General features: G+C 47.4%; 1 protein-coding gene across 3 annotated transcripts in view; it reads right to left on the reverse strand.

Annotated features, from left to right (window-relative positions):
• Positions 1-12,742, reverse strand: part of LOC119969087 (cilia- and flagella-associated protein 47-like) — an 868,530-nt gene that overhangs the window by 80,374 nt on the left and 775,414 nt on the right. For all 3 annotated transcript variants that reach the window (XM_038802287.1, XM_038802288.1, XM_038802285.1), the window contains exon 61: positions 1,461-1,601. In XM_038802287.1, coding sequence (XP_038658215.1) covers positions 1,461-1,601 — 141 coding nt within the window. The remainder of the gene's footprint in view (positions 1-1,460; positions 1,602-12,742) is intronic.

Here is a 12,742-nt window from a genome sequence, read left to right on the forward strand (position 1 = left end):
CCTGGTTGTATGGGTAGGCTTCAATGGGAAATCCCGGGCGATATTCTCTGGCCTCCCACCCTGCTGGGCAGCACAGTAGCATAGTGGTTAGCACAGTTGCTTCACAGCCCCGAGGTCCCAGGTTCGATTCCCTGCTTGGGTCCCTGTCTGTGCAGAGTCTGCACGTTCTCCCCGTCTGTGTGGGTTTCCTCCGGGTGCTCCAGTTTCCTCCCACAGTATAAAAATGTGCGGGTTAGGTGGATTGGCCATGCTAAATTGCCCTTAGTGTCCAAAAAAGTTTAAGTGGGGGGTTACTGGGTTACGGGGATAGGGTAGATAAGTGGACTTGAGTAGGGTGCCCTTTGTAAGGGCCGGTGCAGACTTGATGGGCCGAATAGCCTCCTTCTGCACTGTAAATTCTATGAAATTTTGTTCTGTGGTGAGTCGTTCGCTGATGGCAAAATTCTCTGCTCCCACCGCTTTCAATGGGAATTTCCATTGAAGCCATCTCACTCCACAGGGAAACCCATAGGTAGGGTGCACTGTCAGGTCCTGCCGTCAGTGCATGGCTGGAGAATTCTGGCCCCCATTGACAACGGCCAAGGGCATGCCATCTCCCGCCGCTGAGAAACATGCGGCTGGGAGGCCAGAGAATCCCATCCCAGATTCCTCGTTCTATCCCCCAGGAAAACTATATACTGGGCCAGCTGATCTGCATGCGTGAGATCGGTGGAATAGCCCAGTAGAAATTCCGAGGTGTGTGGCAAAATCAATGTTGGAAATTTCCTTAAGGTTCTTCCAATTGCTTGCTGTAATTTTGGCAGAAATCTAGATTTCTGCCAATTATGCACTGAAGGTACAATGGCCACAGAATGAGTAACCACAAGGCATACTGTGCGATAAGGAACAAGGAACTTTGGAGATAATTGTCTCAGCCAGGTAGCAGGTTGATAAATGGAGCTAGTTCAGTACAGAGCCTGGGAGTGCCGGCGGCATTCCTAGATGAAGTTGGGAAAGCATTATAGACTGACCACAAGGATCACATAGGGAACCATGGCCTGTCAGGTGTGAAGCATAGCCTGTCACGCAGTATATAACATTTCAATGTGCCTCAGAGCCAGTGAAGTATTTTTAAACTGTATTCACAAATTTAATGTAAGGAAATGCTATTCCACACAAATACAAGATGCTGGGCTGTTTATGAGAGTGACCAGCATAGCTGTACCCAGAGCTCCGTTTTTATGCCCCAAATTGGCTTAATCTAACTAATAATTGTTCATCGGTCCCAAAGCAGGCTAATAAATCCAAACTGTGTGAAATATTGGCACCTTGTGAAATCTATTTGCATAAATAATGTCCGTTTGGATTTGAAATTAGTAGGATTGAGCATTTTGAACTTTTTGAAGAGGCAGTGCTAGGTAATGATTGGGTGTTTCTTATACGGAGAGGAGATAATCAGATAGAAAGTGACTATAACCTACCACTGGAGGCCTGATCCTTCTCTTGATTGCAAGCATTCTGGGTCTGCACTGCTGCTGTACTTGAAGGGCCAGGAACAACACCAGTCAGAATAACTTTTATTGTTTCTTCTTTTCTGCTTCTAGCTTGACACTGGATCACAGCTGTGGAAGAGAATAACATTTATGATTTCACAAGGTAAGTAAATTCTAAGAAATTTTACCATCCCAGATTGCACTTCAAATATATTATTATTTTACAGCATTGTTCAGATGAACTTAATTGAACAACAATTACATTTATATATCATCCTTAACCTAGTAAAATGTCCAAAGCAGCATTAATCAAAATTTGACACAGTCAAATCAATGGTCGGATAAATGACCATGTAGGGTTTTCCAAATAATAGCAGAAATTGTAAAATTGAGATGTTGTTGGACCAAGAACCAATGTAGGTCAGCAAGCACAGGAGTAATTGGTGAACGGGTGCAATTGTAAGGGCAGCAGAGTTTCAGACGAGCTTGAGCTTAAAGAAGATGAAAAGTAGAGGCAGGCCAGCAGAGTATTGGAATGATCAGGTCTAGAGGTAGAAGTTCTTGCTGGAGGTGGACAATGTTATGGAGGTGGAAGTAGGTGGCCTTGGTGACAGAGAGGATATGGGAACAGAAATTCAGCTCAGGTTCAAACAGGATGCCAAGATTGGGACGGTCTTGCTTGATTTCAATAGATAAACAAAAAAATGAGATGGAGTCTGGGTAGGGAACAGGGCTTGTGGCAAAGACCAAACACAGAATATCTTTCGGTATTCCAAGAATTTAATTAAAGGAGTTTTCTGCTCATCAATATCGCATGTTGTGCACGTCATTGGATGAATCAGATAGTGGCTGCTTTATTCCAGAAAGCCAAATGGTGAAGGATGGAACTGGAGTCAATCGCTACAGACTATTTCATTTAATTATAATTGCACATTATAAGGATACATCTTTGATAACCCAACAGCCACAGGTTCAATCTGTATTTATTTCTTCATCAGGATTCACATAAATCGTCAGTTAATGCCAAGTTTATTAAGCACAATTAATATACAATTAACAGTGAAAAGGATGAGAAAGGTGGTGGTGAATTAGAACTAGATTAATAGAATGCCTGCAGTGCAGAAGGAGGCCATTTGGCCCATCAAGTCTGCACCAACCTAGGTCCACCCCTTGCCGTATCTCCATAACCCAACTAATCTTTAGTCACTAACGGGCAATTTAGCATGCCTAACCTGCACAACTTTGGACTGTGAGAGGAAACTGCAGACATGTGGAGAACGGCCAAACTCTACACAGAGAGTCACCCAGCTCTAGGAATACAGCCCGGGTCCTTGGCGCTGTGGGGCAGCGGTGCTAAACACCCTTGTTTTGTTAGCGTCCATGTGGGATCTAGCATTGTGTTTACCCTGCAAATATAAGCTTTGATTTTGAAGGTCAGCTGCTGCCAATAGATAGCTGCACATTATGGGCACAGGCCATAAAGCTGGGCATGTGATCTTTCCAGGAAACATTGCAAGTCCAATTTTCAAATGCTATTTTTTTAACCGTTTACTGAGGCATCAGTAAGTTTGCACAATTCTTAGGTTCTGGATCATTTATCACTGATAAGATAACCTGAGATCCCGCTTGATGCAGGGTACATCCTCTACTATTTAACTTCTAATTATATTATAGTGTCTAATTATATTCTGCTGTCTAATCATATCAGGGAAGTCAAGTACATTTAATTCTCTTTCTGGGAACTGATTCAAAGATACTCTAACCAGATAGGCTAAGATTCAAACAGCTGGTTTATTTAACATGATACATAAAAGAACATTGAGCAATTTTCACTTTGAGAACTGTAGTAATCCACGGGAGGCAGGTGTTCCGTCACCACACCAATATTTATTTACAATAACGATATTACAGAGCAGCTACAAACAGTGCTGCTAGCAGTCCAGTCAACTTAAGACTGGCTCACAAAGCCTACACAGGTGCTTATATGGGCCCCCTCAATGAACTATCATTGAGGGAGCTCATACTCCAATTGGCCAACCAATAAAGCCAATTGGAGTTCATTACACCCCCCCCCCCCCCCCACCCCCCCACCCCCAAGGTCCGAGGAATTCCTGCCAGCTGGCATTCCTCTGAGCTTCTTCCTGCTCCTCACATCTGGGCCTGTCACCTCTGTGTTGTCTGCCGGGTCGTTCTCCAAAGTGGGCGAGGTGTACCTTATAGGTGTCCGTCTTTTCCTTGACGACCTCCTTGGAAGTTGTTCTTCCTCCTCCTCAGGGAGGTGTCACGGCGGCCTCGTCGAACGTGTCCATCTCCAACTCTGGCGACTGGATGACGGGTTCTGGAGAAATTCCTCGGGGCTGGGGTGTGGGTATCCTTTCCATCTGGGCTATCCCAGCTTGAGGCGGTCCTGCTTCGCCTGCCTCCAGGTGTGGTTCCGCTGCCCTTATTTGGTCTAGGCGTTTCTTCAGGACCCTACCTCCTATCGAAACCTCATAGGATATGGGACCTGTTTGGGACTCTACCGTGCCTTTGACCCACGTTGGTCCATTCCCATAATTCTTGACCCAAACTGGTGCCCCCACCTGAAAATGTCTCTGCTGCCGACTATTATCATGCCCCCTGCGTTGGGCCTCCTGTTGTTTCTCCACTTTCCCCGTTAAATTTGGGAAAAGGAGACTCAGCCTCGTTCGCAGCCGCCTTCCCATTAAGAGTTCAGCTGGCGGTATGCCCGTTGTGGAATGCGGTGTGGCCCTGTAATCAAACAGCCAGTGGGAGAGCTTTGTGTCCATTGACGCTGCCGGCTGTTTCTTGAGTCCCGCTTTAAGTGTCTGGGCCGCTCTCTCTGCCAGGCCCCCTCAATGAGCTATCATTGAGGGAACTCATACTCCAATTGGCCAACCAATAAAGCCAATTGGAGTTCATTACAAGAACAAATATTTTTCATGCTCCTTGATTATAATAAACAGAATGCAAATTTCTCATTTGTCTAAACATGCGTTCAATTCTATGGCTATGAGTGAGTTGTACTCATTTTCTGGCTATCTTATTCACAATCATGCCGTCCAAGACTTTTAAAGTACAGGCATCTTCCCATCATCGGCTGCTAGAACAAAATTCACTCTTTACATCCCCCAAGGGAGAAAGAGAGAGAGAGAGAGAGAGAGAGAACAAAAGAGTGCTCTGCTTTAAGTTTCAAAGATGAGGCTTTGTCCACAGCATTTCAATCACAGTTACAAATCAAGGGAAGTCTGATGTGTGAGCAGGAGGCTTTCAAACATCTGTGTTAGCCAAGACCCTGGCTTTGAGAATGGAATGAAATGATAATTGTGTCTTTCTGGTGTCAAAAAGAGCCATCTTCAAACCATGGCATATAAAACATGTTGAACATATTCTTCTGACCTACTGCTCAAAATCAAATTTCATCCCCATTTCATCCCCAATAATTCTACCTTTGCATATGGATCAGCACTTCAAATTACTATTTATCAGACAAGATTAAGGGTACAGGTCTAGATCTGAGGAAAAATATGCTGTGTGTGTTGGGGATTAACTCCTCAAAGCGGAACCTAACAGCACAAAAAATATCATAAGATAAAAGCTCAACTCAGGCAAATAGGTAGGGCGAGAAATTGGATAGCCCAGCTTTTTGGATGTGGGAACCGCTATAATATCAAGGAAAGCAACACACAAAATACATACTTCCTCTGTATGATTGTGATTTTGGGCGGTGTGGCTCCAACAATTTAATGCTGCCTGCTCCTCAGTGCTGCTGGCAAACTCTTCGCACAGCAGGAGGACTTGGCAGCATTGTTTACAGAGGACATGATACGGCCACTGTATCATGATAGAAAACTGCATAGAAAAGTGTTCTGCAAGGTAAACTGTTGCAATATTAATACAGGGTCACCTCGTGGGATCCATCACTGGGACAGACAAAGGGACCCATTTTGATGAATGCAATTGGAGGTATTAATGATGTAGATGAGCAAGAGGAGAGATGGCATGCTGCCACGGTGTGTTTTGGATATGGGGTTGGGGCAGGACACTCTTAAGGGATCCCCTCAGAAGGTAGTAGCAGCAGGAGACCAGGACTGTCCAATCTGGAAGCCTACAGAGAAGAGCCAAAAAGACTTGGGGATCCAGGCACACAGAGCAATCAAATGTCATGGAGAGGTATATAATATAATTTTGAAAACAATGAAACGGTTGATGTAACACTGGCCTATATCTCTAGCGGAATAGAATATAATGGACTTGAAATTATACCTTAACTGTACAAAGTCCTGGGAGTACTGCAAATATTTCTAGGCACCACACCGTAAGTATATATTGGTCTTGAATGGACTGTAGTTTATTCTGACTTATATGATACATGGACTCCTGTCAGTGCATTTGAAAGTGTGGGCACGTGAAATAAAGCGGGTGGCCATCCCACAGTCTTCCCACTCACCCCCATTCTGCTGTTAGGCCTATTGAGGCCCTTATGTGGACACAGCTGTCAGCCAATCAGAGGGCAGAACTTCCTGTCCCTGTGGGATGGAAGTGCCAGTATCAAGACATTATGTCCATTCCCAGTGTAATATTGCTTTTGGGGCAGCCAGATTTAAAGTCACTGTGGTGCCGACTGACTGTCAACTCGGAGAGGGGCTGTGAGCAGCTCATGCTCATAAAATCTACCTCACAGAATGAAGGTATATGGAGTTAGGTCAGGGACCAGTCACGAATTAATTGAATGGTAGAGTCAAGTGGAGGGATACCCCTATTCACCTATGTCAGTCATCTTCACACCACATCTCCTACATACAACACAAACCTACTCAGTATAACACACCCCTGACCCTCACATGGCAGTACTCCCAGGCACTCAGGACTCATGTCCAACATTTAGTTACTCCACCTCACAGATCCAACATTGCTGCTAGCCTTATATCCACCTCTCGCTGTCTCACATACCTCCAGCTATTCAGCTACACAAGATAAATCATCCAAAAACAATGCTACACGACCCTCTAGATCAGAACTGGTGAGGGACAGGGACCCTGAATCAAGGTGCCAACTTTGAGTGGGCCTGTCAATGATTTGAGAATTTCACATTATTGAGATTATTGAGGATGACTGCATGTTGCTGCTTTATGCCCTTCTCAGCTTCTAGCACACCCTTTCCCTGTTATATGGCATGATGAACACAGAGTGATGGTGTGACAATGGATCTCTTGCTTTCTACCCAACTCCCCTCCCGTCAGATGATTCTTCCCTTTCTGTTTTATATCTTCAGTCACTTGCCCAATCACATGAGCTTCAGGAGAGAAACCAAATGTATAGCATTGAAGAAAACATCCTGCGACTTGACCTGACACATGCAACTAGCAGCTCAAATACTGACACTACACTTACCATAGGGTCAAGAACAGAGATCAAATCAGCATATGGTAAGTCATCTGGGCATGAGTGGGCAGCAGACCAGGGGTGAAGAGTGGCTTGTTTGCTAGCTTCTCAGAAGGCAAGATGCTAGACGAGTTGTGATGCTGACGACTCAGATGGAACACCTCAACAGGGTGCAGACAGGATAGTTTACTGAATAGGCATGCACATCAGGATACTGGTTGCATTGCGTGATCCACCAGATATCCTCCTGCCACTATCTCAGCACTTGGTGGAGTCTGGCTCCAACTTGGCAAAGGAGATGGCATAGAACTTCCCCTTTCCATTGCCTTGGCATGTTGCCGATCCAGAGGCACTGTCAATGCTGTCCTCATATCTGTTGCCACATTTGTGTCCGCAGGTTATCTACCCACCTGCCCTCCCTGTAAAAATGAGCTAACAGTCTGATAAATGGAAGAACTCAGCAAAACAACGTCAAATCACTTGAGAGTACTTTCAGGCAATTTACATTTGTACAAGTTCCAAAATTACCTTACATTCAATCCTGTAGCGTGCTTGGCCTTTTAAAAATCACTACTTCAAGATGAACCCTGCAGCTTTATGCTTTTTCATGCCCAAACATACAACTACCTGCACATGTGTTACTAAGAATTGGGATACTGGCATCACATCAATAGGTTGGGCTGGGTGACATCAAGATAGGGCAAAATCAATATGGCCCATAATTTCCGGGTTCCCCAGCGTCGCATTTATGGGGTATCTCTATGATGCGCTGGGAAACCCTCGAAGTTCCCAAATAAAGGTTTATCCACCAATTGTCCAGAAGCGCGAGCTTCCTCTGGACAATTGCGCTGCGCTGGGATCCATCCAACACAAGCGATTTAAATTGCTAACTTCTGTTGGTTCCATCATTTTTTAACCATGATAGTTACTCTGAAAGAGGTAGAAGGGGAAAAAAAACAATGCCCCCTCTTCCCATTCCCAAAACTTTATAATTTACCTGCTCCCTGTAAATTGTCCCATTTAAACCTTCCCTTTTCGAAAGCTTCTGCGTTACAGTTACTCCACGACGATCCTGCCGGGGATCAGCTTCGCTGCCCCTGTCTCACTCAACGTGAGTGAGGAAGGTTGGGTGAGACAGGGGCTTCGAAATCCCTGTACAGCTAAGTCTGACGAGAGAGTGTCAATCCGATTGCCACTCGATGGAAGTTACGGGCCCATCTTCCAACATACACAGGGGTGCACTTACACCTGTGTGTGCTCATATCCTTGCAGAGCTGCCACACAAACTGTGTAAGAAGCTTCTGGCTGTATCATGCATTGTGCTACACTAATGAATTTTGCGCCCAAGAAATTTAAATTGCTACTTTGGACCACACATAAATGTGAAAATTAAGTAAACACAAAGCCATGCTGAACCCCAGGAGTTAGGCAATGAGCCTCCCACTGCTTTAATGGTCTATTTGCTCTAAGGGCCTCTTAAAGCTCATTTGTTGCTGTTTTTACTATATTTTCCTTTTCCAGATCATAAAGCAGTACAAAAGTTCATAATCAGTCTCACCCTGAACTCTTCACCAATTTTTGAACAGCTCTGAGACAGTCACGCCACAAAACTGCTCAGGGAGTTGTTATTGTTGCTATGGGTCCTCGAGGGGGTTGTTCATGGTCTAGATCTATAGGTAATGCTGCAGGCAAGGCTGTTGGTAAACTTAACCTTTTATTGAACGTTATACTAACATTTTAAAATTGCATATCCCTAGCTGGTAATGTATAAAAGGAGATAAATAGAAAATAATCAGTAAATAGAAGGCAATAGAAAAGACAATGCAGCAAAATACTTAGGAAACCAATAATTAAGGAAGGTGAATAATATTGACAATCCTACCTTGATATATCTTCAAGGACAACAGAAAGTCACTGCTGCATGGTTCTCTGGGTTTTATTTTTGGAGATTTAATGAGACTTGTGAGATGGAGCAGTGGAACCCTATGTTCCCTCGGTGTCTACTCGAAAGCCCAGAGCTCTGCTTTTATGTGAGTGCCTGCATTTCCAGTTTGTAAGAGTTGAATTCAGAGCCACAGTGAACTATGATGAATATCAGAACATCAAGCTACAAATAATGGGGCACTTTTGGGCAAGGAAGCAATAAGTAACCTTGTCACAATTAACAATTTCCACAGGCAACAATCACAAAGAGAAATCCACTCGTTAAAATGGAAATGATTTCTGTGCAAATAGCAGAACATCTGTGCTCTGAACAGTGAAAAACATCCTGAAGTTTACAATACACCGGGCTAAAAATTCGTCTGCACCATTAACTGGTAGTGGAGGTCACAATTCATAATCTGTCCACATCAGTTCTGTTGGGACTTTGGCTGTACTTCATGCTGCTTCATTACCATGATTTCAGCATGCAGCCAGTGCAACCTACATTAGTGGCTGACTGCATGCACAATGGGGAGACCAGGTGTGTTTTGAGGTAGGTATGTGTTCCAGCTAGCCATCATTTCTTAAAGGCAGTCTATCCATTGTAAAAGAAAGATGAACAGGAGCAAGTCTGAAAAACAACTGAAACAGAAAAATGGCGTACAAGTTCAGGTAGAATGATTCAAGATTCACTGATGCCTCCCTGGAGGCACAGTTCATGGTGATGGATAGAAGTACACTTGTAATGTATCTTTAAGGGATAGCAGCGTGGCAGCACTAAAAGGGAAATGTGGCATGTGATCCCGAGCCATGACACTTTTGCTTTGAGCAGAGCAAACACACAAAGTTCTGATGTCTTCAAGCTTTATATTTATTGTGATGTTGCAGGGGCTCCGGCGACGATACAGGTGGGGCTTAGAGACACAATGTAAGTAACCAGAAGACCAAGACAAATCAATACACAATTTGTTGGTCAACACATGTGAAGATACGTAGCCAAGTTCATGGTCGTATAAATGGAAAAAAGGCGCAAATTACTGAGGCAGGGGCTGGGATTCTCCCCTAACCAGCGGGGCGGGGGTCCCAGCGTGTTGGAGTGGCGTGAACCACTCCGGCGTCTGGCCGCCCCAAAGGTGCGGAAGTCTCTGCACCTTTAGGGGCCAAGCCCTCATTGAGAGGCTAGGCCTGCGCCAGAGTGGTTCCCACTTTACCAGGTGGGTCTTGTCTGATCTATAGAAGTGCGGTTTGCACTCCGCGCAGATCGGGCAATCCCTGGTGATGGCTTTTACCTCCTCGGTGGAGAAAGGCAGATTTCGGGCTTTGACGTAGTGGGCGAGCCGGGTGACCCCCGGGTGGCAGAGGTCATTGTGGATAGCCTTCATGCGGTCGTCTTGCGCGCTGGCACATGTGCCGCGGGACAGGGCATCTGGGGGCTCGTTGAGCTTTGATATATGATATCGTAATTATAGGTGGAGAGTTCGATCCTCCACCGCAAAATTTTATCATTTTTTATTTTGCCCCTTTGCGAGTTGTCGAACATGAAGACAACCGATCTTTGGTCGGTGATGAGGGTGAAACTCCTACCTGCGAGGTAGTGCCTCCAGTGCCGTACGGCTTCCACAATGGGTTGAGCTTCTTTCTCGACTGAGGAGTGTCGAAGTTCCAAAGCGGAGAGGGTTCGGGAGAAGAAGGCTACTGGTCTCCCTGCCTGATTCAGAGTGGCGGCGAGAGCGACCGCTGAGGCGTCGCTCTCCACCTGAAAGGGGACGGATTCATCCACCGCCCACATGGTGGCTTTGGCGATGTCCTCCTTGATGCAGTTAAAGGCCTGGTGGGACTCAGCTGACAGTGGGAAGAGTGTGGTCTTAAATAGTGGGCGGGCTTTGTCCGCATACTAGCGGACCCACTGGGCATAATAAGAGAAGAATCCCAGGCACCTCTTGAGGGCCCTGGGACAATGAGGGAGGGGGAGTTGTAAGAGGGGGCGCATACGGTCCGGGTCGGGGCCCAGGACTCCGTTTTCCACGACATAGCCGAGGATGGCTAGTCTGGTTGTGCGGAAAACGCATTTCTTATTGTAGGTGAGATTGAGTTTCTGGGCAGTTTGGAGAAATCGGTGGAGGTTAGCGTCGTGGTCCTGCTGGTCATGGCCGCAGATGGTGACATTGTCCAAGTATGGAAACGTGGCCCGCAGCCCGTACTGGTCCACCATTCGGTCCATTCCTCGTTGGAACACCGGGACCCCATTCGTGACGCCAAAGGGGACCCGGAGGAAATGGAAGAGGCGGCCAGCTGCCTCGAACGCCGTGTAGTGGCGGTCCTCCGGGCGGATTGGGAGCTGGTGGTAAGCAGACTTCAGATCCACCGTGGAGAATATGTGGTACTGGGTGATCTGATTGACCATGTCTGCAATTCTGGGGAGGGGGTACGCATCGAGGAGCGTGAACCGATTAATGGTTTGGCTATAATCAACCACCATCTGGAACTTTTCCCGGTCTTGACGACCACCACCTGAGCTCGCCAGGGGCTGATGAATTCGGCTCTGATGAATACTCTATCCTACAGGCTGTACCCCCTGCTGCGAGTGGCTACTGGTTTACAGTTAGCTGTCAGGTTAGCGAAGAGGGGAGGGGGGGTCGATTTTTAGGGTCGCTAAACTGCAAATAATAAGTGGAGGTAGGGGTCCGCCGGAGCTGAGTGTGAGGCTCTTGAGATTACATTGGAAATCGAGCCCGAGTAAGAGTGGGGCGCAGAGGTCGCGGAGTACGTACAGCTGGAAATTAGAGTAGCTGGCGCCCTGAATCGTTAGGGTCGTGATGGTGCGCCCTTGTATGTGGACCGAGTGCCAGCCCAAGGCGAGGAAGACAGTTTGCCGTGCAGGGAAGATAGGGAGCGAACAGCGTCTTACCGGGTCAGGATGTGCGACGCTCTCGGTGCTCCCGGAGTCGAAGAGGCATGGTGTCCTGTACCCGTTGATTCGAACGGACATCATTGAGCTCTGGAGGTACTTCGGACGCGATTGGTCCAACGTGACTGCGTTGAGTTGCGGGTAGTCGGCGTCTTGATCAGCAGTGTTGGAGTGGCCCTGTGATGACTGTCCACTGAGGTCGTAGTCGTCGAGGTGAACTTCGGTTGATGGCAAAGATGGCGGCCCCCGTTGATCGCACGTGGCGGGTGATGAAGAAGATGGCATCCAAGATGGCCGCCCCCGTGGATCGCATGTGGTGGGCGGCGAGGAAGGTGGCGTCCAAGATGGTGGCCCCCATGACTCGCACGTGGCCGGCCGCGTGGAGGAGGATTGCCAAGATGGCAGCCCCCATGAGTCACACATGTCGGGTGGAGGCAGAGTCGGCAGACACGCTGCAGCATTATGGGGTCTGCGGGCCTGCGAGTTGGGGGGGCGAGTGCTCTGGACTGTGGGGGAGTTAGAAAGTTTCGACTTCACCAGGCATACTCTGGCATAATGTCCATTGCGTTGCGGGCCGGGTAGTGCTGCCGTGGGTGTTGGGGCTGGCCACAAAAATGGCACGCTGGTGCTCCGTAGTGAGTGGGTGGCCGCGCGGTGCAGGCCTGCGGCAGTCGCTGGTCGGGGGCCCACGATGGGGTCGCTTGGTCCGCGGGGAATGAGTTTAGACGTCGGAACGCGTCCTCCATAGTGGTTGCTAGCTCTACAGTGTCCTCCAAGTTCTGGACCCCTTTCTCAAGCAGTCGTTGGCGCACATAGTTAGACCTGAGCCCCGCAACGTATACATCACGGACAGCGGGTTCCATATGCTGGGAGGCCGTTACAGCCTGAAAGTTGCAGTCCCGAGCAAGGGCTTTTAATTCGCGCAGGAAGTCTTCCAGCGACTCTGCGGGGCGCTGGCGGCGGGTAGTAAAAATGTGCCACGCGTAGACCTCGTTTATCGGCCGCACGTACAATCGGTCGAGCATAGCAAGGGCCTCCGTATATGAAGTGGTAC

This window comes from Scyliorhinus canicula, chromosome 7 (genome assembly GCF_902713615.1).
Source record: "Scyliorhinus canicula chromosome 7, sScyCan1.1, whole genome shotgun sequence".
NCBI classification, from domain to species: Eukaryota; Metazoa; Chordata; class Chondrichthyes; order Carcharhiniformes; family Scyliorhinidae; genus Scyliorhinus; species Scyliorhinus canicula.